This window comes from Eptatretus burgeri, chromosome 10 (assembly GCF_056783735.1).
Source record: "Eptatretus burgeri isolate ZD-2024b chromosome 10, Ebu_testis_v1, whole genome shotgun sequence".
Taxonomy (NCBI): domain Eukaryota; kingdom Metazoa; phylum Chordata; class Myxini; order Myxiniformes; family Myxinidae; genus Eptatretus; species Eptatretus burgeri.
The window spans coordinates 21,419,407-21,443,167 of NC_140970.1; the positions used below are offsets into that span (position 1 = coordinate 21,419,407).

General features: G+C 42.5%; 1 protein-coding gene and 1 pseudogene across 3 annotated transcripts in view; one reads left to right on the forward strand and one right to left on the reverse strand.

Annotated features, from left to right (window-relative positions):
- Positions 1-23,761, forward strand: part of LOC147018058 (filamin-C-like) — a 103,706-nt gene that overhangs the window by 59,081 nt on the left and 20,864 nt on the right. For all 3 annotated transcript variants that reach the window (XM_085897351.1, XM_085897352.1, XM_085897353.1), the window contains exons 12-21: positions 3,566-3,689; positions 5,841-5,977; positions 6,880-7,073; positions 7,196-7,309; positions 13,918-14,061; positions 14,897-15,020; positions 15,200-15,360; positions 15,624-15,714; positions 16,596-16,768; positions 16,912-17,029. In XM_085897351.1, the coding sequence (XP_085753477.1) occupies positions 3,566-3,689; positions 5,841-5,977; positions 6,880-7,073; positions 7,196-7,309; positions 13,918-14,061; positions 14,897-15,020; positions 15,200-15,360; positions 15,624-15,714; positions 16,596-16,768; positions 16,912-17,029 (1,380 nt within the window). The remainder of the gene's footprint in view (positions 1-3,565; positions 3,690-5,840; positions 5,978-6,879; positions 7,074-7,195; positions 7,310-13,917; positions 14,062-14,896; positions 15,021-15,199; positions 15,361-15,623; positions 15,715-16,595; positions 16,769-16,911; positions 17,030-23,761) is intronic.
- On the reverse strand, positions 58-198 carry LOC147018059 (signal recognition particle RNA; annotated as a pseudogene).

Genomic DNA, 23,761 nt, shown 5'->3' on the forward strand with positions numbered 1-23,761 from the left:
GTTTTACGCCGGATGCCCTTCCTGACGCAACCCTGGTCGCCTCTTACGACACAGGGATAAGGATTGGGTTTCGCCATGATTCCGGGCTGCCCTACACCCTCTCATAGCGAAGCCCAATGCAGAGCTCCCGTCATCAAGCGATCCTCCAACCCAAACCTCCGAGTAGCCGGATTACAGGCGCACGCCACTACGCCCGGTATATATATATATATATGTATATGTATATGTATATGTATATGTATATGTATATGTATATGTATATGTATATATATATGTATATATATATATATATATATGTATATGTATATGTATATGTATATGTATATGTATATGTATATGTATATGTATATGTATATGTATATGTATATGTATATGTATATGTATATGTATATGTATATGTATATGTATATGTATATGTATATGTATATGTATATGTATATGTATATGTATATGTATATGTATATGTATATGTATATGTATATGTATATGTATATGTATATGTATATGTATATGTATATGTATATGTATATATATATATATATATATATATATATATATATATATATATATATATATATACTTGGAAAATACACACAAAATTATATATATATATTAATATATCTTCAAATTGTTTTGTTCTCATCAATAATCTGTTTGCTCTTTATGTAGTTGTAAGTCATAATTTTTTGTTTGTTTATTTATTTATTTATATTATTTTATTTCTTCCATGGTAGGTATGAAATTCCTAAAAAAAAAAATAACTCGTTTAGCAAGTCCATTGGCAAGGCTGGCCTCCTGATCCTTTATCTTGGATGCCGAAAGAACACAATTTTGTTTGTCAGAAAATTGAAGGCGTCTGTGACCTCTCAAATGGTATTTTGAGAGATGTGTTGCCAGTGGCACTAAGGGCATTTCTGCAGTATACTCATTTGTACTTCTGTGAACCATTTACTCAAAAGGGTTGTAACCCATTTGGTTTTATTTGGGGTTTGCATCTGGAAAGGTGCATGCAAATCTTTGAGACTCATCTAAAATTAGTATTTTGATACAACGAATCATGATTGTTGACTTTATTTCATAATGTTCAGTGTATCATAAACCAATCTCAAAAGGTTAACAAATTTGTGCATGGCATGTTCAATAGGGGCTCAAAGTGTGGGGTCAAAATTTATCAAACAAAGTTGGTATCTGGTAGAACCACCATTAGCATCTGATTGGTCTCAACCCAGGGATGCTTCTGGCTGTCAAAGCTGCAGTCTGGATCCGATTTCAGAGATTCACTCAGTGGATATGATTATCTTGCCAATGTGATGTCACACACGGTCACTCAGAATGTGGTTGGTCTTTGGTGCTTCGCCACATAGTATCGACGTTTTGTGCCATTTTGGTCCCGAGCATGCCGATACCCATTTTCAGAAAGGCAGGCCATCCAGATAGACATTTCAAATTTGACAAATGTGTGAAGCTACCTTTGAAAGACCAAATGATCATCCATCCATCAGGACCATACCATACCATGGGCAGAGCGTTGGTGCTGCTTAAAAAGTCTCATTGGCTCTTGGGCACAATCCTGGACCGGTTGCCACTCCGACACAGGATACCAGCAAGCTGGCACTCATTTTCCTGACCTCGGAAGGATGACAGGCTGAGTCAACCCTACCTGGTATTATTTCAACAGCTGAGCGGGATTTGAACTCGGGACACTCGGATCCCAAGCCCACCACTCCAGCCATAGAGAATCATACATTGTTGTGAATTACTCAAAACTACATGTAACAATATCACATAACTAAAGATGTGTACAGTGAATCAACTATACAGTGAGCAAAAAGCACGTGCAATTGTCAGATGGTCATGGGGAAACCGAAGAAGGAAAAGTTTCCTGAAAATTAAGTTTGGCCATATTCAATTGATGTAACTATTTGCTGTATGTCAGATCTTCTTTTCCTGCTGGTATGGATATATACATATTGTTGCAGAAACGTGATTGGGGGGGGGGGGGGGTAATATAGATCAGTTATGTCATTTGTATCTGTTCAGCATATGGAGTATGGTATGAATGTGAAAACGACACGGAACGTGTCAAAGGATGTATCAAAAGCAATAATAGTGATTCCCTTCCCCCCTTCTTTGGTGTCCAAGCCCCATGCCCGTCCTCCCCCCCTCCTTTCCTTTCTTGACCCACCCCCCCCCCCCCCCCGATAAAATGTCCTATATGTCTTCCATGACTGAATTGGCTGCCAAGGTCCACCAGCAAGTGTGCTGTGCTTCACGTCCTGATTTTCCTGACCTCATGTGGCCACACATCATGTCCAAAGGCCGGCGTGGTTATGCCAATAGCTGTGGGCGTGTCATGGCATGGCTCGGTCTGTGTGCAAGGCCAATGAACGGGCAGTCGTGGGGTCACTGGGGTGAGTGGGCGAGGAGTAGCGTGGTGGTGATAAAGGGGAGAGTTGCAGCTGCACTGGGTTGTTGTCGGCATCTGCATTGGAGTTTGAGATCTGCATTGAGTGGTTGAGGGTTTTCGTGATCAGTGTGCCGTCAAGATGCCAAGGTCCATGCCAGTGAGCACAGGTGTGGTGACTACTGCAAAAGGAGCAATTTGGCCAGGACTGGACCCAGAGCCATGACAGACCCTAAGCTGTTAGGGGGAGAATGTTTCTCTTATGCCCTCCCCCATCTTACTTATCTGTGATGTGAAAGGGATGAAGTCGTGGTTAAGCTGACCGTGGTGTCGTGGGTGCATGGGATGTGCTTCTTCCTCATTCTCCTCCTCCTTGGTCTTGCAGCCCTTCCCTCTTATTAAAACCTGTTCAAGCATTTGTATGTATTGGGCAATGTGTGGTTCTGTTTGGTTCATTGGTATTATAATTATAATCCCAGTGTGGGTTGGTCCACGACTGTGAGTTTTGGCACCAAGCTCGTTAGGGGCTCATCAAATGCGATAGGATTCTTCAGGGTTCATTTGGCCCAAGTATTAACAAATGAGGAACTCATCACAGCGGCAGAATCACATTCGAGTTTTCCATGCGCCGGAAACCGAAGTAAAGATCTGTTTGGCTTTCCTGGCGGACGACGGTACATGGTCTATTTCGGCAGTCCGTCACTAAAAGGGGATTGCACATGTGGTTATGCGATTACATCTACGACATGGCTGTTCACTGTTACAATGTATAACTGGGATTCCCAAACTAGATCAAAATGTTTGATTTCTTTTCTCTCTTTTTTTTTTTTTCTTTTTCAGTGACATATGAGATCAGATATATTTGAAAATATATGAAAATTTTGTCTTTTGTAAAATTCACTGGACTTTATGAAGAATAGATGGATTTGCTTTCTTTGATTGTCACGTGAAAGGACGATTGCAATAAATGTCTGCTTTGATATGTAACTGCCATTGATTCAAATTTCCAATCTCATCCTTGATGTTGCTTCAATGATTGCTGAGAACCTTTCCGAGCAGATTTTACAAGTCTGACTTGGAACTCCAAAAGGTTTTCTGCTTTGACATATTTTGGATGTTATTGCCATAACGGATAAGAGTAAACTTTGTGTGTGTCTTCAGGAGGTGAAGAGGTAGTGAAGAAAACTGATGTTGGTGATGGTGTATATGCCTTTGAATATTACCCTTCAATTCTTGGCAAGTATACAGTGACAATCACGTGGGGCAGTCAACCCATTCCTCACAGGTGAATGCAGCTCTCATTTTAATTTCTTTGCTTTCAGTGGAGTGCAGCTCTGTTTGTGGCTGTTTAAGGGTAACCTCATGTTTTCAGTCAATTTCTCTTCAAATGGTTTACTTTCAAACCACTGATCTCCAGCAACGATCAATCCATTAAATTTCATGCATTTATCGAGGTCCGTCTTTCTCAGTTTTCTAAAACTTGGTCAAACGTTTATTGATTAATAAAAATTAATCTTGTTTTATATGCCTGTTGGTCAGTAATGAGATGAATACAAACTCAAAATAATTTAAACATTTTGATGAAGCAAAATTGTTCAGTGACTATGCAGTTGAAATGAGAATGGCACTGGGTAGAGCGCGTGCCTCTGTCAGGCTGAACAGTTTACATTTTGTATCCAACTGATGGGACGGATCTGGATCCGGACCTGAACCAAAATTGAATGTGCTTGTTCTTGTCATTTTTCTTGCTCATCCACCAGGTTTTGTCATAACCCCTCCAAAAGTTTTTGAAATATTGTGCTATCGATAATTTTTGGCCCTATCTCTTAATTATGAAGAATCGCTTTAAAAATTCTCATGTCTGGATCTTCAAAATCAAATCAATTTGTCCTTGCACAAACCTAACCTGTCCATCCACAACGTTTTGAGATATTGTGCTCAGATAGACAAACAGGGTTGAAAACATAACCTCTATCCACCTTCAGTGACAGAGATAATCGATCACGGTGACGTGTTTCCTTTAATACAAAAAGTTTCACCAATGAGATAATTTAATTGAATTTTTTTTCAATCGCACAAGGACTGGGCACCACCATTTGATGTAACCTAAGACTGAAGACAAAGCCGCCTTTTATTTTTACAACATTTGTAGTGCAGTACTGTACATCCAAAATACAAGCATTTCCATTCATGTAACAGTTGAACAAAATAAGGTTTATAAACTTGTATAATTTGTAAGGTAGAGCGTCACAACAAACTAGTCTCAACTAAAAGGCAACGTCACTGCACAAACTATGTTGAGTGCACCATCTCACATGCATCTCGTGATGAGATTCATTACCAAAATATATGTTGTGAAGTATACAAAAAGTGGAAATGGCCTCGTTTGCTTCATATGTGACCAATTTGGTTTACTATAATCGATGTAAGATGAACAAAAAGTAATAAAAAAAAAGTGATGCAGAGTTTAAATAAAAAAAAAAAAAAGGAATGGTTGAACTTGCTTAATTTTGATTGCAATGTTGATGTTTTCAGTTTTTTTTTTTTTTGTTTTTTGTTTTTTCAGGTGGAAGCAAAATGTTTTGTTAATCTGTCGAGAAAAATGTTATATACATGGAAAACCTTGAGCCCCAAATTGTTGTGTGTGTGTGTGTGTCACTAACATTTCGATTTTTCATGAAAAACATGCCAGAAATTGTCATTTTGAGTTTGTTTGTTTTGCAAATCTGGGATGGATTTTAAAAATTGGTGGAGGGGGAAGGCTCATTTTCCATCTCGGGGAATATTCAGCGATTTACGCAGACTATAAACCAGCCATAGAGCATACGGTCAAAAGGTTCACCGGCTGAAAGAACGTAATTCAGTCTATAGGTGAGCTCTTTCGTGTTTGGTGTTTGCTTGCTGCCATTACATCATTGGCAATGTGTGTGGTTTTGTTTAGCGCAACCAGGAGGTCGACGTAAAGGCGAAACAAATTGTCTCGATATAGGAAGAAGTGTTTTGTGGGGAGGAACGCAGTACAGAAACTCAATGATGCTGGCAAAGCATGTTGCCTGCTTTGTGGGATGGACTGAACATACAGAAGCTTCCGAAAACACTTTAAACAATCGCTTTGAAACACCAATACATAAGAATTAAAGGATTAAAAAAAAATCACCTAATTAAATGTTGTTTGCTCAATAATGGGAAATCAAATTCTTTCAAATATTCATGCCAAATGAGGTCTTGGTTGGTATTGTGAAAAGAGGGAACCCCTCCCCCACCATCACTTTCACACTTTCAATATTTTCTCCCTTTATTTTTCTTTCTTTTTATTTTCCAAACTGAAGCACTCGTGCTTTTAAAATATATCAATTCATTTTCATTGCTCCTTTTATCTTTTCACTGCAACATCAATGTTTTCACTAACGATGCAATTATTGTTGTACCTTGACAGTCCTTTCGAGGTGCAAGTGGGGCTTGAGCTTAAGGAAAAGAAACTTCGTGCTTGGGGCCCAGGGTTGGAGCATGGCATGGTGGGCAAGTCGGCGGACTTTGTGGTTGAAGCTTTAGGTGGAGAAGTTGGAACTCTGGGTAAGTTGTGGATGAAATCGAGAATCGTTTCCTTGATGGTAATGCCATCTGTAGTGATGTAATGTCCAGTCAAATGGTATTGGGCTGTGGCCAGAAGTTAGACCGTTGGCAGGTTAGAAAATGAAATGTTCTCGGAAGAAAACCTATGAAAAGCCAACATGAGGCATGGCCACCATTACTTTGACTAATGAGTGCTGGGAGCATGAGTCATCACCAGGGACGAGTCGGCAATTTTTGAGACGCCGTTTTGCCATAGAAGGTCAGCGGTTGTTCTGGAATGCATACCGTGTTCTCATTCCGCTCCACCGAGCGTCTGTGGATTCTCTTATCGGGAGTGTGGGCAACGGTCCAGAGAACTCCCCTGTGGCATTGGTTTTCCGCATTGCCTGAACACTGCTCATTCCAACAGAAATTATCCAGGAAATGCTTTGGTGCCCAAACTTGGAAAGAAAGTGACTTTAAAGAAAGTGACAATTCTATTCACTGATGGTAGGGGAGAGGTATTCCCAGCACAGATGTTACTCTGATTCCTTTGTCATTGTGTTTGGCAGATTTAGTGCATTAGAAGTCCTGCTTTGGACAAGAACATCATGTTGCCTTTGTCACATCCTATAATGTTCAGCAGTACAATATTTGAGTTAGGATGAGCATGTTTGCCTTTTGCAATTGAGAAATTTGAAGCCACTTTTTCATTTGTGCATTTCTTCATTTCTACCTCTGTCTCCCTCTCTTTTGCACACATTTTGACATTATGTGCATATCAGCTTATATGACTATGATGTGATGAGTATGATGATTTAATGATCTTTAAACCCTCAGACTGAGACTGCAACTGTTGTCAATAGCTGATATTGTGTAGCATAGCCCAAATGCTTTGTGCATGATGTTTTCCTGCAATCCAGGATTCTCGATTGAGGGCCCATCTCAGGCACGCATAGAATGTGACGATCGGGGTGATGGCTCTTGTGATGTGCACTATTGGCCTATGGAGGCAGGTGACTATGCTGTGCACATTCTATGTGATGAAGAAGACATCGGCAATAGCCCATTCATGGTGCACATCCAGAATGCACCTCCCAATTGCTTTCCTGAAAAGGCAAGGAATTTGTTGTTTACCTCCTTTGAAGGATAATAATAATAGGCTTCAACTGCAGGTTGCTTGAAAATCATTAAAACAATTTATTCGATGTGTTGTGGCATTCTGGTGAAATGTTGCAGGTGAAGGCTTGGGGTCCAGGGCTGGAAGCCCAGGGGCCAGGTGTGGGAAAGCGCACTGAGTTCACGGTGGATGCACAGGCTGGAGGCAAAGGATGGCTGGATGTGCAGTGCCAGGTGAGGAGACTGTTTAGCATCTGCTCTTTAACTGGTAGGCCTAATTTCATTGTTCTGCCATTCTGGAGATGCAAATATGGGGATGGAAGCCTTCATTGAGGATAAAATCACAGCTTGGCCCCCTTTTGGAGGGACAAAATGTAATATGTATGCAGTGGTGATGACAATGTGCTGCTAGATTGCTGGTTTTTCACACAACTTGAACATGATCTTTATTTTTGCAAATCCAGAGATGATTCTGGAAGGGAGAGAGGCCATGACTGGCTCACAAATGTCAAAAGGGATACCTGCCTGAATCCCAGGAAGATCCTTCTTTTTCTTTTGTATGCAGCACGTGACTGCAGTTTGCCATAACCGTGCGGTTGATGCAGTGCCCCATGCACGTTATAGCATGGATTTGGAATTTGGCGAGGGTGCTGGAGATAGCTTGCCGATTCTTTGCGAAGGACACAGTGGGATGTTTTGAAGTGCACCAACTAATGCTGACAGACCGGATGTCCAGTTTAACATCCATCAGAGGGACGGCACACATTGATGTATCACCTTGTCTGCGAAAACAATTTATAGCTGGGCTGAGATTTAAACTCTGGATAGACAGCTCAGAGATGAGTGTGCACACCGAGGTTATGCTTCCAGCCTCGGAAGATGCTGATTTGAGGTTAATCGGTAATCAAACACAAATTCTCCATTTGATAGGTGATTGCCTTCATGGAGAATGGAATGGGAACCTTCGGCTTCAGATGAGTACCACGTAGGCAGTATTTAATGCGTGAATAGTACAGTCATGCATCAAACCTTCGGAATCTTCAATTACCTGATTTTTCTACCGAATGCATGAAAACCAAAGCAATGTGCAAATTAAGGGAAGGATATGCATATGGGAACTATTGATGTCAGCAAAATACTGTTGTGACTGTTCAGATTCTAGTTTGATTTGGTGTGTTACTTTGCTTCAATCTGTCAATGGAACATTTAAAATGGGTTATCCATTTCTGATAGGCCTTGTGAAACGACATCATGAGAACATGGCATTTGGTTTGCCGCCATTTGGCTCTGAAGCTAGCCCTGGCAATGAAGCTGGAGTCGTCACCATCGATGAAGAATGAACCATGTCCATGTCAGTCTCTGGTTCAATTGTCTTGCCAAATTTTGCTCAAACATCGGATTCTGTTGCCACCGATCCCTGCCCGGTTCGAGCCTGTGAAAGATGCGAGGTTCGCCGATTCATTTATAAGCTTAGTTCTGTCAGTATGATAAATTGTGCTCTTGTTTTCGGATTGTTAAATCGTTAAAAAACATCGGTGTCCATGATTGCACTTGCATGTCCCATGCGTGTTGTGTATCTGCTCTTGGGTTAAATTTCAGGGTGATACACAGTAAGATTTGCACTTTGCCTGCACTGTCCATTGGTCTGTTCTGTTCAATCTCAACCTCACAATTTCACCTTCATTTACATTATTCTTGCTCCTTCCCCTTCCTCCCCCTCCCTGATTAACTTTTACAACTCGAGAGTTCATAGAACACCTTACCCTGCACTGTCTTGGAAAAACAAGGACATGGGTGGGCTCTGCGAGCAGCAAATCTGATTAGTCACAATAACATAAAATGCCGTAATATTTTATCCAAATACTGCTGAACAGAAGGGTATGAAAGTGCCAAAAAGGCGATTTGTGTTCTCGTCTATGATTCAACTGAAACAAAATAGATATTTTAAAGATTGTCGAGAAAAATGTTTTTGGAAGTTTACCGCCATTGATGCAGCATCTTTTACACCACCTTATTTAACACGTTACATTAGTTCTTCATACCTGTTTGTGTTCTTTATGATGTCCTTAAATACAGTAAGTTTCCTGTTTGGAATGATTTTCTATCTTGTTTAACTGCCAGACAAGCAGACGGAGTGAAAAATTTATCACTCTCTTGTATATCACTCCCAAAGTCTAAAACAACAGGTTTTTTTTTCCGATTTGTGTTCAAAATCGAACAAATTTTAAATTAAGTTTTTCCTCGATCCTAAGCTGATGCTTGTAGACAGAGTGAACCAATTGCTTAACTACACTTTTTGCTTCACGTGTGGGTATCGATGCATACGGCTAGGGGTTGTCAGTAATTTATTACAATGGAATCCAATCACAGGGTCATTATGTTCATATAATTGGCCTATTCCATGTCATTAACCATTTGTTTGGTTTTGATCCCAAATTTTTAAATTTTTGATGACACTTGTATGTTCACTTCCTGTGCCTCGTTTGGTCTCTTTCGGTGGGTGATTTAGAAGCACCTGCTTTTATTTATTTTCAATCAAATGCCGCTGTGAAAGCGGCTCGTATTGGCGTAGTCCTTTGTGGGTGCTGCCGTGGTACAGTATGTATTAATTTATCTTGCACAGAGTTTGTCTTGAAACCGTAAGGGTGCAATGGGTCGCAAAAGGGTCGATCTCTACTATAATTAATTGATGCCCTCATATATATATATATATATATATATATATATATATATATATATATATATATATATATATATATATATATATATATATATTTGTAATGCTTTCTTCTTTTTTTTTTAACCGCATGTGAAGTGAAAGCAGGGTTAAGTAATTCGTTTGTCTCCATCCGACTGCCTGTCTTATCACTTTATGATGGAGGAACAACATTTAAATCAAATGTTGTATTTTGAACATGAATAGGAAGACAAGTTTGCTGTTTTGCAGAACTTTGAATTTGTCCTGATTCCACATGTGCATTGATGAGTGAGATAATATTTTTACTCTGGCTGTCTGGCAGTCAAACAAAATTGCAAATCATTCCAAACAGGAAGCTCACTGTTTTTAAGGATGCTATAAAGGACACAAACAACAGGCATGAATAATTAATGTAATGTGTTAAGGGGCTGTCACACCTTGACGTTTTAGCCAGCATATGGCAAGGTATCAAAATGTATGTAAAACGCTGGCATACGCTGAACTATTGATTTTTTTTTTTAAGTTTTGGGCGTATAATAACGTGTTGGACATATGCATAACGTATTGGTAACGCACACAGAATGTTTCAATCATATATAGATAACTTATACCAACGAATGCTGAGCGTGTTGTCGGTGTTCACAACCTATGCCCAACGATAGTCTAACTTTTATGCATAGCACGCGGCAGCGTATCGTCGACGATCACGTGGCGGTGGCTATTCATAGGCTGCGGCTCAACGATTCAAATCATAACCGCACTAGACATCGAAGTGTGAAGCCGCTGTCACACCTTGACGTTTTAGCCAGCGTATGCCGACGTATGAAAAATTTGTCGAACCAAGCTTGCACACGTTGAATACATTATGGGTAAGTTTTGTATACGTTAAGAGCATGCTGGCATACGTCGTCATACGCAGAGTACATCGAGAAATTTTCAGCATGTTAAAAATTTCTCGACATACTCTGCGTATGACACACGTTCCGCATATGCTGGCCATAAGTTGTAGGCACGCTACGCGATCGTTGACACGCGTCGACACGCGTTACTTGTACGTTACTCATAAGTCGAAACACTTCGACGTAATGGTTAGCATCAGTGTTCCAGACTCCCATGTTTTTTTTTTTTTTTCTTCGGTATGACGGTGATGTTGACACTTCGATTTCTAATGCGGTTATGATTTAAATCGTTGAGCGGCAGCCTATTAATTATATTATATTATCACCGCACTAGAAATCGAAGTGTCAACATCACCGTCATACCGAAGAGAAAAAAAAAACAAAAAAAACAGGGAGTCTGGAACACTGACGCTAACCATTACCTTGACGTGTTTCGACTTATGAGTAACTTACAAGTAACGTGTGTCAACGATCGCATAACGTGCCTACAACTTATGGCCAAGCGTATGTGGAACGTGTGAGTCATACGCTGGCATACGTTGAAAAATTTCAAGCATGGAGAATTTGTCTAACACCTCGGCGTACTACGACGTATGCCAGCGTGCAAAGATGTATACCAGGATACTATGAAAAAAGCCAGCGTACTACGACGTATGCCAGCGTGCTCTTAACGTATACAAACTTACCCATAACATATTCGACGTGTGCCAGCGTTTTAGCCAAATTTTACATACGCTGGCTAAATCGTCAAGGTGTGACAGGGCCTTTAGATAGGGAGATGTAATAAACACTGGGTAAAGTGGCAGTAAAACCCAGAATTAATTTAGTTAAACCTGTATTTAAATTGAATCTTATTTTTGAACACGAGAACACAAATCTTCTTCAAAATACTTTGCAGAACCATGATGTATGTCAAAATGCGGGATGAGAGGTTGCAGTATCGTTGTGAAGAAGCCATCATATCAGGCTTTGTGTTCTGTGGTGATCAATAAAGCCTCCATCTCCGACACTGTGACTCGACATCTTATTACAGTGTGTACAAGGGTGGTGTACAAGACTGCTTCAGTTGTGCTAAACTTCCAGATGTTTCTTCTTTTTATTTTTCTTTGTGTTTTTTTTTTAAACGATCCTTCAAATTATTATTTTATTAAATTTAAAGTGTATACTGGAGCACTGCATGGGGTATCATGTTCTATGAACTCTCATTTAAAACGTAATCAAGGGAAGCAAGAGGAGTGTATTTTGAGGGAGGGTGGTGGGTCGACAGCCTGGATGACAAAAGAGCAGAACAATAGACAGTATTGGCAGCCCATGCGTTTGACTGTATCGCCTTATGATGTGGCACAAAAGCAGATGTAGAACACGTATGGGACTTAAAGGTACAATAATGGAAGTTTTATAACTATTTTTTGATCATAAACAAGTGTGCACAATTTAACCATTCAGAACTAAGTTTATATATGCGTCGGTGAACATCGTGTTTCCCCACACAGGTTCAAACCTTGACTGGGATCTGTTGTCACACAATTGAGGGTTTGAGCATACTTGAGCAAGGTAATTGAGCTCAATTCTGACGTTGCACATTTTTTTGACAACTACTTGAGCTTGATCACCTGGATTAGCTTGACATCCAAATGGGAATGTGAACAGTCATGTGACCTGATGTCTCGTGTCCATGGGATGTAGAAAAGTATATGGTTATTGCAGTTTAAATAGTTGGTGACTCGATGTCAGTCAGTGCTCCTTTGCTCTATGAGACTTTAAAATTTTCTGATGGAAGTGGGTCCAACTACAAAAAGCCGTGGGCAATGATTTGACAAATCTAAATTCAGAGGGAACATTGAGGTAGCTAAATGTATCTATAAATGTAGGCAATTATAGAAGCAGAAGACCCAAATGCTGTTTTTTAATCTTAAAAATCCTCTCTGTCCTAGGTATTGTTTCCATTATACTACTATCGGTGGCCTTACCTAGCTCCTTTCACGGAATGAATCGTATGAAATTTTCTCTCTTCGTAAGGTGGAGAGACTCCTGGATTGGTGTTTACACTTCATCTGCAATTGGACCTGATGCAATTGGTACTTGTATTCTTGAGACGTGCTCCCCTCACCTGGCTCCTTCTTTGTCCCTGTGCTTTACAAAGTCCTTCACATCTGGTTTCCCACCATCAACTTGCAAGATTGCCAGTGAAATTTCAATTCCTGCTAATGGCAGCAACATTGATCCTTTCAAGTGCAGACCAGTTATCATCCTTTCCAATTATGGAATTGATTATTGCAGCAGTTGTCATTCTTTCTCGAACTAGTCTATTACATGTCGTTTGCTTTCTTTTTACATGACAGAAAACTAGTCTTTATAAGGATGAGTCCATTTGCATTTGCAAAGACATAAGGACATGAACTTTCTCGACAGTTGATGATGGAGGAATGCTGACAGCTGTGAAATGGTGAAGCAACATTTCAGACATGACCCCTTCAAAGCAAGGAAAGGTGGACAGAATGTTTAATTTTTGACCAAGCCACTCAATCCTGTACATGCTGCAGACTATGCACATCAAACATAAGGTCAGAGTAGTCTCTCTATGTATATCAATTGTTCAGGCATCCTGCTTTTCTTGAAGATTCCATACTTTGATGTACGAAGTCAACGCCTTATCCACCTGACAAACACACTCTGGATGTGCAAGCAGTGCATTGCTTTTTAGTGTTTTCTCTTCCACTCAACTCTTCTCTTTGGAAGCTGCTTGATCCCTGGAGCAGTGCATTCCTTTTGCTGATTTACATTCCTGACTTTCCATTTTCTTTGATACCTTTCCATCTGGTGCCAGTTTTTCATCCTTTTAATAGGTGGGCTTGAGCCAAATCTATTTCTGCAACCTCCATGAGATTGGAGCTTGGTCAATTACATGGAACATGTTTTTCATCCCAGACGAGTCTTGCGTTCTTGGTCTCTAGTGAAGAATCGTGCGTCAAATCCTCAAATTCTCTCCGCACCACAAGGTTCACTGGAGCTTATTGGCCTAATCTTGAGCCAACCGCTGCCTTGATAGACAAAATTTAAAAGCTAGCATCAAGAGGTAGATGACAATTCTGCAGTTGATGCACCCAAAACAGCAGTCTTGTCATTTAAAAAATATAACATGGCTGCAGATGTTTTAAAGTTTATAGGCATGGGCCTTCAAATGCCAGTTACCCTTGACCATCCCTGATTCCAACCTGCTGAGTCCCTGTTTTCTTTGCATGCAGGATTCTGATGGCCGGCCGATCAACATCGACGTACAGGACAACAACGATGGGACATTCTTGTGCAGCTACACTCCCAAACGTGCAGCCAAACACACCATCATTCCCACTTGGGCAGATGTCATTGTTCCCCAGAGCCCTTTCAGGGTGAGTGAATTGAATGATGACCAGTCAGGTACACACTACTGAGTCTGATGGGATGTTGTGGAGTTAACGCACTTAACTTTGAGCTGTCTTGTTGGGATTTCATTCTCGATCAGACTATCACCTGTCGGATTTGGCTTTTGCACACTGGGCATTGCTTCAATGGGTGTGCCATTCGGTGGATGGACATTGAGCATGGATCCACCTGAGCTAAATTTCAAATTGGTGGCAGAGCCACACCTCAGTAGTGATGCAATATGTAGTCTGATTTTGTAGTTTAATCCCAGACCAATATGTATTTGCTTTTGATTACTGTGGAACATCCACTGACTGCATAGCGTGTTTTGGTGAAACCTGAGATGACCGAAGAAGAATAGGTTTTCCTTTGTCCAAGGGCAAAACAAAAAAAAGTTGTTATACTTGAATTGAATTTTCTTTATTATATTTATCCTGCATCTTTTTATATTTGAAGACTTTTGGAAAAGTGCCTCACACTTCTACAAATGACATTCTTAACCTTCTTGTGGAGATGTGTGTATAGTGTGCTTTCAGCCAAACTTGGAGTGAGAATTGGTTGATGTCTTTAAATTTGGGGAGGATTTAGATATTGGGTATTTATTACTCACTACGATTATATAAATGGGTGATGTATATGAATTGGTCCGTTGGTGAACTTGGGATGAGCTCGTAGCCAGTGAGCTCGATGTGACGATGCTTATTTCTATATAACGACCAGTGCAGAGATGGATGCAACACATATTGCTCCAGAGGTCGTTGCTCATAAGTGGATCACCTGGAAGTTTAACTTTTTTTTTTTTTTTTTAAATTTTATTCTCAGGTGAATGTGTCTGAAGGAAGTCACCCACAGAAGGTGAAGGTATATGGTCAAGGCGTTGAAAAGTCAGGACTGAAAGCCAATGAGCTAACATATTTCACAGTGGACTGCAGCGAGGCTGGCCAGGGTAATCTTTTCTTACGTTACCTCCTTTCTAACATTTTTGTTCCACGAGTGAGCCAAATTGTGTGGTGTCGATGGAAATGTTTTTGCTTAAAGTTGTTATAAGCTCATATATTACATAGACAGACCAAGCTGCCAGCTTGCCTTTTTCACCTCCTTTCGCTCACTCCCTTCCATGTTCAGGTGATGTGAGCATTGGTATAAAGTGTTCACCAGGTGTTGTTGGACCAGCTGAAGCCGACATCGATTTTGACATCATAAAGAATGACAATGATACATTCACAGTGAAATACACCCCACCCGGAGCAGGGCGCTATACCATCATGGTGCTTTTTGCTGACAAAGTGAGCAAGTTTTCTTGTACTCGTGTGTGTTGATTGTAGGCTTGACTCTACTTTGTACTGTGTGTGCGTGCGTGTGCGTTTTCTCAATCATGTACACAACGCTATGTTTAAATACTAATCTGTGGTTATGGGACTTTAATTATTATTTGATCAAATGCTGTGCTCTATTATGGCCAAGTAAAGGGAAAAATCTCAAAGTTGTGTATGCAGTAGCCATAGCAAATGCATTACACATTTTTTCTTCTGACGTTTTCCTTTTGTAGGAGATTCCTTCAAGTCCATTCCGTATCCGCATTGACCCCTCACATGATGCCAGCAAAGTAAAGACAGAGGGTCCTGGACTTTGCAAAACGGGTAAGAGCATACTGGTACTTGTACTAGTATTCGTGGTTTTTTGTTTGTTTGTTATCTTGCCAAAACGAAGTTTTTGCAAGATATGTCGGTCAGCTTGTATGTTATTTTTTTTATTTTATTTTATTTTATTTTTTTTGTTTGTCTGTAATCACGTATAAAAAATTCTGCAGAGCACAGTTATCATTGGAAATTTTTGTAACTTCGCATATCAGAGGCCTGTAGAGGTCCCTGTCAGCACATAAAATTTTGAAGGTCAAGGTCAAAGGTCAAGGTCACTTTGTCGCAAATCAGGGGAGTCGACGAAACAATTATTTTTTGAGTAATTTAATCTAATCGTCTCCAAACCTCATGGGAATATAGTTCATGGTCTGGCGCTCAGCTGATTAATTTTTGGTGGCGATTGGCCTTGACCTTCATGGTTAGTGCCTGAGGTCAAACATATTTGATCCCAAGGTCAAATTTTCAAGTTTTAGGAACCATATCGTGTAGTATCTCAAATTGAACACCTCGATGAGTGCTTTCTAGATATGTCAAGCTTGAGGCATTATGACGTCATTTGGTGACGTTATGAGGCAAACACATATTTTTCATGGTTACTCTGTAGAACGATTCTCATCGTAATCTCTCGTAGGCAGATATTCCTCAAGGAGTCGCTCCTGGTGGATAGCAGCTCTGTTCACCTCAGTGTGACCTTAAAGAAGTCACACGTGGTCACCTTTTGGCAAGATACGGGTCACCCTGCGGGTGACATTGGTTTATTTGTTTGTTTTTAAGGCAATTATGCTGCTTTCAGACTGGTGCCACTGTTTTAAATTGGTTCAGTACACCAGCATGCATTTAATGTGTAACTATAGATGTGCCCTTTTGAATACACGTTGCAGGTGTTGAGGCCGGGAAACCGACCCATTTCACGGCAACAACACGCGGAGCAGGAAAAGCATGCCTCGACGCGCAGTTCATGGGACCCAACAAAGGCGAGCCTGCAGCACAAGATGTTGAGATAATAGATAACCATGACTACACACAGACTGTCAAGTACACACCTCTGCAAACGGTGAGATTTTTTTTTCTTCTTCTTCTTCTTGCTGCGTTATATTATTTCAGCAAATAGAAACTAAACCAAAGATTTTAGTTGATTCAAGAGTGGCAGCAGTTTAGATCATTAACGGTGAATACGTTTTGTCATTCGACTTTCAGGGTAACATGATGGTTGGAGTTACATATGGTGGCGATCATGTTCCCCGAAGTCCTTTTTCTGTTGGTGTTGTTCCTCCTCTGGACTTGAGCAAGATCAAGGTCGAAGGGATGGAGAACAGTACGCGAAGCTCATGGGGCAGGGTTTGGGCCTTCCTCTTTGCGCAATACATTTTGATATGAATGATTAGTATACCGTGTAATGCACATAAGTTTATCTTTGGCTACTTTCTTTTCCTTCCAACTGTGGTGCATGAAAGTGGTGGAGTCCCATATTCTTAGCAGTGCTTTGGGGCTCTCTCAACCTGTCATGAATGTTTCCATGCCAAAGAACTAATCCTGAAAAGGTCACTATTCACTCATGATGTTAACATTAATGTATATACGGCATGGGAATATAACCCACGGGTGAGGACAATACAACAAGCCTTTAGTCACTCCATCACCGAATCGGTCCATCAAAATGCTCAGTTGATGATCTGGCAATAAAGCCAAATTTTGCTTGAACACCTGCAATTACTACTTAGGTCTGACGTATAAATAGGGGGCGAGATTAGAATAGTTATTTCACAATATGTGTCAGCATAAGTGTGGTATAATTCCTGCAGTGATAAAACTTGTCGAACACGTGTTTAGAAACCTCGTCTCCCCACATAATTACAGGTCTCACCCCCTCCCTCCCCCCCTTACATTATTGAATCTCCACCGTCATCCATATGTCCTTTTCATGAAATTTCAATCCCTTGTAATGGCCAATGAGTGTGGTGCATGCAACGATTGTGGGGTGAACGCAAGGCCACCCAGCAGACTAAAAACATGCCCTTATAAGGAGATCTGGATAGTTGTGACAGCTAATAATGGTGGCCTGCAACACGATCGCAGCGTCAGCACCAGGCCACCAAATGGGCTAGCAACCTGCCCTTTTATGGATATCTTTCTTGCTGCTTTGCCAAATTAGTGTCCTACAGTGTGCTTTGATGGGCACCATCAGACTTTATAAGAGTGATTGTTGGTGGTGTAGTTGCCGGTTGTGCAACATGCATGCTTTGATTCTTCACCGGTTTGTCTTGCAATGCTGCTGGTCTTTGGCTTTGTTTTCAACAAAGCTCCCAAAGGCAGAAGCGAGCTCCCAAGCCCTTAGGAAATTGGCTTATGAATCCAATTAAATGAGCAATTTGGGTCCACGCTTATGTGCCTCAATGCAGATAGCCGGAGGGCTTTGCTCGGCTGTCTTGTCGGCAATTACACCATGGTTGTTGCACTCAGAAATGCTGATTCACATCAAATTAACCTGGTGAATTTAGAGATGTTCTCATGCGCCCTCCACCAGGTGGCATGTTGGTAATTAAAGATCGCTCAATCATAATAAATAAATTTATTTATTTATATATTTATCTATATATTTATATATTTTGAAAACATATTTATATATACATATACATATTACTCGATGACCCGTGAACCCGTTGTGACAGCGGTTGATGAAGAAGAAAAGGAAATAAAATAAAAAAGACAATTTTAATATTATTTTGCGGTCAAACTTTAACTTGAAGAAAATTTGAGCATTTACCTTGGGAGTCATCATTCGGCCAACTGGTTTCTCGCGGTATATCAACACATTCTCCATGGTTTGTCCTTGCGCTTTATGGATCATCATTCCAAAACTTGACTGAATCGGGAATTGATTTTTAAAATAATTTTATTCTTTGCCCAATTTGAATTGAAACCTGATACTGCACACCGCAGGTGAATGGCGAGTAAGGTGGCCCTAAAGATTTTGCACTATCGTGTTCCGTTTTGGCTGTATTTCGGGAACATACATACATACATATATTTATTTATAATCACTCACAAACACGAATATTCTTGTTCGTTTCTCATATGTTTCCAAACCCTAAGGCCAATTTTCCCAAAAATTGCTGTACTAAATTTTCACGGTCAACATCACAATGAAAACTTTCATTTCATCGAATTCATGCAAAAACTTAAACGATCAAGTGTTATGTCTGGTGACCCCCTTGGAAAAGACATTAGCTCAGCTTGGTTTGTGCATCCTCGTTGGAAAGTCCATCCTAGTTAACATGAAACATTTTAACAACATTTGAAAATCGTCGTCATAGCCAAATATTATGAAAACATGATTTTGTGGTTTTTAAAAACATCACAAACATTGCATGTTGAAAACGTTTTAAAACTTTTTGATGTTTGATGTTACTTTATAATATCATAACATTTTTTTTTTAACTAATGGTATTCGATAACGGTTTTATGATATTGAAACTCAAAATTATTATTAACCCTGCGCACGTCAAGGGAAAAGCAGGGTGAAGCAATTGGTTCATGTCAGTCTGTCATTAGTTTATGATTGAGGAATGACGTTCAGATTGATTGTTATTTTGAACATGAATAGGACCATGAATGGGAAGAAAAGTTTGCAGTTTAACATAACTAATGTAACGTGTTAAATTGGGTGATGTAATAGATACTGTAAAATGGTGGGAAAACTGAAATTAATTTCTTTATATTCCTTTAAACCTATTTAAACTTTAGTGTATGAAGGTAATGTATAATACTGCTTCAGTATCGCTAAACTTCCGGATATATATATATATATATATATATATATATATATATATATATATATATATATATATATATATATATATATATATATATATATATATATATATATATATATATATACACACACACATCTCAGTCTCGACAAGCGTCCGTCCCATCCTTTCTTCCCTCTGTCCGTCCAGCCGTGTGATTATATGTCTATAATTTCCATACGATTGGAATGTATTTTTTGACCCTTGAGCCTGCTGAGACCTCAAAGATCCTGAGGACCCTGAAGACGCAAAAGTTCCTGAGGATTCAAACATATTAAAAGACGCTTTAGACCCCTTAGAGCTGAACACCATTTAGTCCCCTTAGATATTAACACCATTTACTCCCCTTTGAAATTAACACAATTTTGGCCCCTGAGACCTCAACACCGTTTTGGCCCCTGAGACCTCAACACCGTTTTGGCCCCTGAGACCTCAACACCGTTTTGGCCCCTGAGACCTCAACACCGTTTTGGCCCCTGAGACCTCAACACCGTTTTGGCCCCTGAGACCTCAACACCGTTTTGGCCCCTGAGACCTCAACACCGTTTTGGCCCCTGAGACCTCAACACCGTTTTGGCCCCTGAGACCTCAACACCGTTTTGGCCCCTGAGACCTCAACACCGTTTTGGCCCCTGAGACCTCAACACCGTTTTGGCCCCTGAGACCTCAACACCGTTTTGGCCCCTGAGACCTCAACACCGTTTTGGCCCCTGAGACCTCAACACCGTTTTGGCCCCTGAGACCTCAACACCGTTTTGGCCCCTGAGACCTCAACACCGTTTTGGCCCCTGAGACCTCAACACCGTTTTGGCCCCTTAGACCTCAACACCGTTTTGGCCCCTTAGACCTCAACACCGTTTTGGCCCCTTAGACCTCAACACCGTTTTGGCCCCTTAGACCTCAACACCGTTTTGGCCCCTTAGACCTCAACACCGTTTTGGCCCCTGAGACCTCAACACCGTTTTGGCCCCTGAGACCTCAACACCGTTTTGGCCCCTGAGACCTCAACACCGTTTTGGCCCCTGAGACCTCAACACCGTTTTGGCCCCTGAGACCTCAACACCGTTTTGGCCCCTGAGACCTCAACACCGTTTTGGCCCCTGAGACCTCAACACCGTTTTGGCCCCTGAGACCTCAACACCGTTTTGGCCCCTGAGACCTCAACACCGTTTTGGCCCCTGAGACCTCAACACCGTTTTGGCCCCTGAGACCTCAACACCGTTTTGGCCCCTGAGACCTCAACACCGTTTTGGCCCCTGAGACCTCAACACCGTTTTGGCCCCTGAGACCTCAACACCGTTTTGGCCCCTGAGACCTCAACACCGTTTTGGCCCCTGAGACCTCAACACCGTTTTGGCCCCTGAGACCTCAACACCGTTTTGGCCCCTGAGACCTCAACACCGTTTTGGCCCCTGAGACCTCAACACCGTTTTGGCCCCTGAGACCTCAACACCGTTTTGGCCCCTGAGACCTCAACACCGTTTTGGCCCCTGAGACCTCAACACCGTTTTGGCCCCTGAGACCTCAACACCGTTTTGGCCCCTGAGACCTCAACACCGTTTTGGCCCCTGAGACCTCAACACCGTTTTGGCCCCTGAGACCTCAACACCGTTTTGGCCCCTGAGACCTCAACACCGTTTTGGCCCCTGAGACCTCAACACCGTTTTGGCCCCTGAGACCTCAACACCGTTTTGGCCCCTGAGACCTCAACACCGTTTTGGCCCCTGAGACCTCAACACCGTTTTGGCCGCTGAGACCTCAACACCGTTTTGGCCCCTGAGACCTCAACACCGTTTTGGCCCCTGAGACCTCAACACCGTTTTGGCCCCTGAGACCTCAACACCGTTTTGGCCCCTGAGACCTCAACACCGTTTTGGCCCCTGAGACCTCAACACCGTTTTGGCCCCTGAGACCTCAACACCGTTTGGCCCCTGAGACCTCAACACCGTTTTGGCCCCTGAGACCTCAACACCGTTTTGGCCCCTGAGACCTCAACACCGTTTTGGCCCCTGAGACCTCAACACCGTTTTGGCCCCTGAGACCTCAACACCGTTTTGGCCCCTGAGACCTCAACACCGTTTTGGCCCCTGAGACCTCAACACCGTTTTGGCCCCTGAGACCTCAACACCGTTTTGGCCCCTGAGACCTCAACACCGTTTTGGCCCCTGAGACCTCAACACCGTTTTGGCCCCTGAGACCTCAACACCGTTTTGGCCCCTGAGACCTCAACACCGTTTTGGCCCCTGAGACCTCAACACCGTTTTGGCCCCTGAGACCTCAACACCGTTTTGGCCCCTGAGACCTCAACACCGTTTTGGCCCCTGAGACCTCAACACCGTTTTGGCCCCTGAGACCTCAACACCGTTTTGGCCGCTGAGACCTCAACACCGTTTTGGCCGCTGAGACCTCAACACCGTTTTGGCCGCTGAGACCTCAACACCGTTTTGGCCGCTGAGACCTCAACACCGTTTTGGCCGCTGAGACCTCAACACCGTTTTGGCCCCTGAGACCTCAACACCGTTTTGGCCCCTGAGACCTCAACACCGTTTTGGCCCCTGAGACCTCAACACCGTTTTGGCCCCTGAGACCTCAACACCGTTTTGGCCCCTGAGACCTCAACACCGTTTTGGCCCCTGAGACCTCAACACCGTTTTGGCCCCTGAGACCTCAACACCGTTTTGGCCCCTGAGACCTCAACACCGTTTTGGCCCCTGAGACCTCAACACCGTTTTGGCCCCTGAGACCTCAACACCGTTTTGGCCCCTGAGACCTCAACACCGTTTTGGCCCCTGAGACCTCAACACCGTTTTGGCCCCTGAGACCTCAACACCGTTTTGGCCCCTGAGACCTCAACACCGTTTTGGCCCCTGAGACCTCAACACCGTTTTGGCCCCTGAGACCTCAACACCGTTTTGGCCCCTGAGACCTCAACACCGTTTTGGCCCCTGAGACCTCAACACCGTTTTGGCCCCTGAGACCTCAACACCGTTTTGGCCCCTGAGACCTCAACACCGTTTTGGCCCCTGAGACCTCAACACCGTTTTGGCCCCTGAGACCTCAACACCGTTTTGGCCCCTGAGACCTCAACACCGTTTTGGCCCCTGAGACCTCAACACCGTTTTGGCCCCTTAGACCTCAACACCGTTTTGGCCCCTTAGACCTCAACACCGTTTTGGCCCCTTAGACCTCAACACCGTTTTGGCCCCTTAGACCTCAACACCGTTTTGGCCCCTTAGACCTCAACACCGTTTTGGCCCCTTAGACCTCAACACCGTTTTGGCCCCTTAGACCTCAACACCGTTTTGGCCCCTTAGACCTCAACACCGTTTTGGCCCCTTAGACCTCAACACCGTTTTGGCCCCTTAGACCTCAACACCGTTTTGGCCCCTTAGACCTCAACACCGTTTTGGCCCCTTAGACCTCAACACCGTTTTGGCCCCTTAGACCTCAACACCGTTTTGGCCCCTTAGACCTCAACACCGTTTTGGCCCCTTAGACCTCAACACCGTTTTGGCCCCTTAGACCTCAACACCGTTTTGGCCCCTTAGACCTCAACACCGTTTTGGCCCCTTAGACCTCAACACCGTTTTGGCCCCTTAGACCTCAACACCGTTTTGGCCCCTTAGACCTCAACACCGTTTTGGCCCCTTAGACCTCAACACCGTTTTGGCCCCTTAGACCTCAACACCGTTTTGGCCCCTTAGACCTCAACACCGTTTTGGCCCCTTAGACGTCAACACCGTTTTGGCCCCTTAGACGTCAACACCGTTTAGGCCCCTTAGACGTCAACACCGTTTAGGCCCCTTAGACGTCAACACCGTTTCGACTAGTGGTTCTCAAAGTGGTCCCTACCACCCCCCAGTGGGCGCTGGGAACTTTCAGGGAGGCGCTCCAGACTCCACAAGTGGTAGGGGGGGCGCAGGCAATGATTTGGGGGGCACTGGCAATTTAGAGGAGCAGCGGCGATTAGGAGCGCTCATTGGGCTTCCTGCAGTCTGAACAGGTTACCCGGCGCCATTCGGCAAATTGGCCATACAATGCCCGTTGCGGTCCTCCTCGTTTGCCGTGGCGCCATCCAGAGAGAAATTAAAGACAGGCAATGGGACAGGTAGGTCTTTTTGTAAATAATGAACTCATTTTAAAATGTATTTCTTCTGAAAATCATTAAGTTCTTCAAGCATATTACAGACTTGTTTACCAACAATGCAAGTCAGTGTTTTTTTTTTAATACACACATA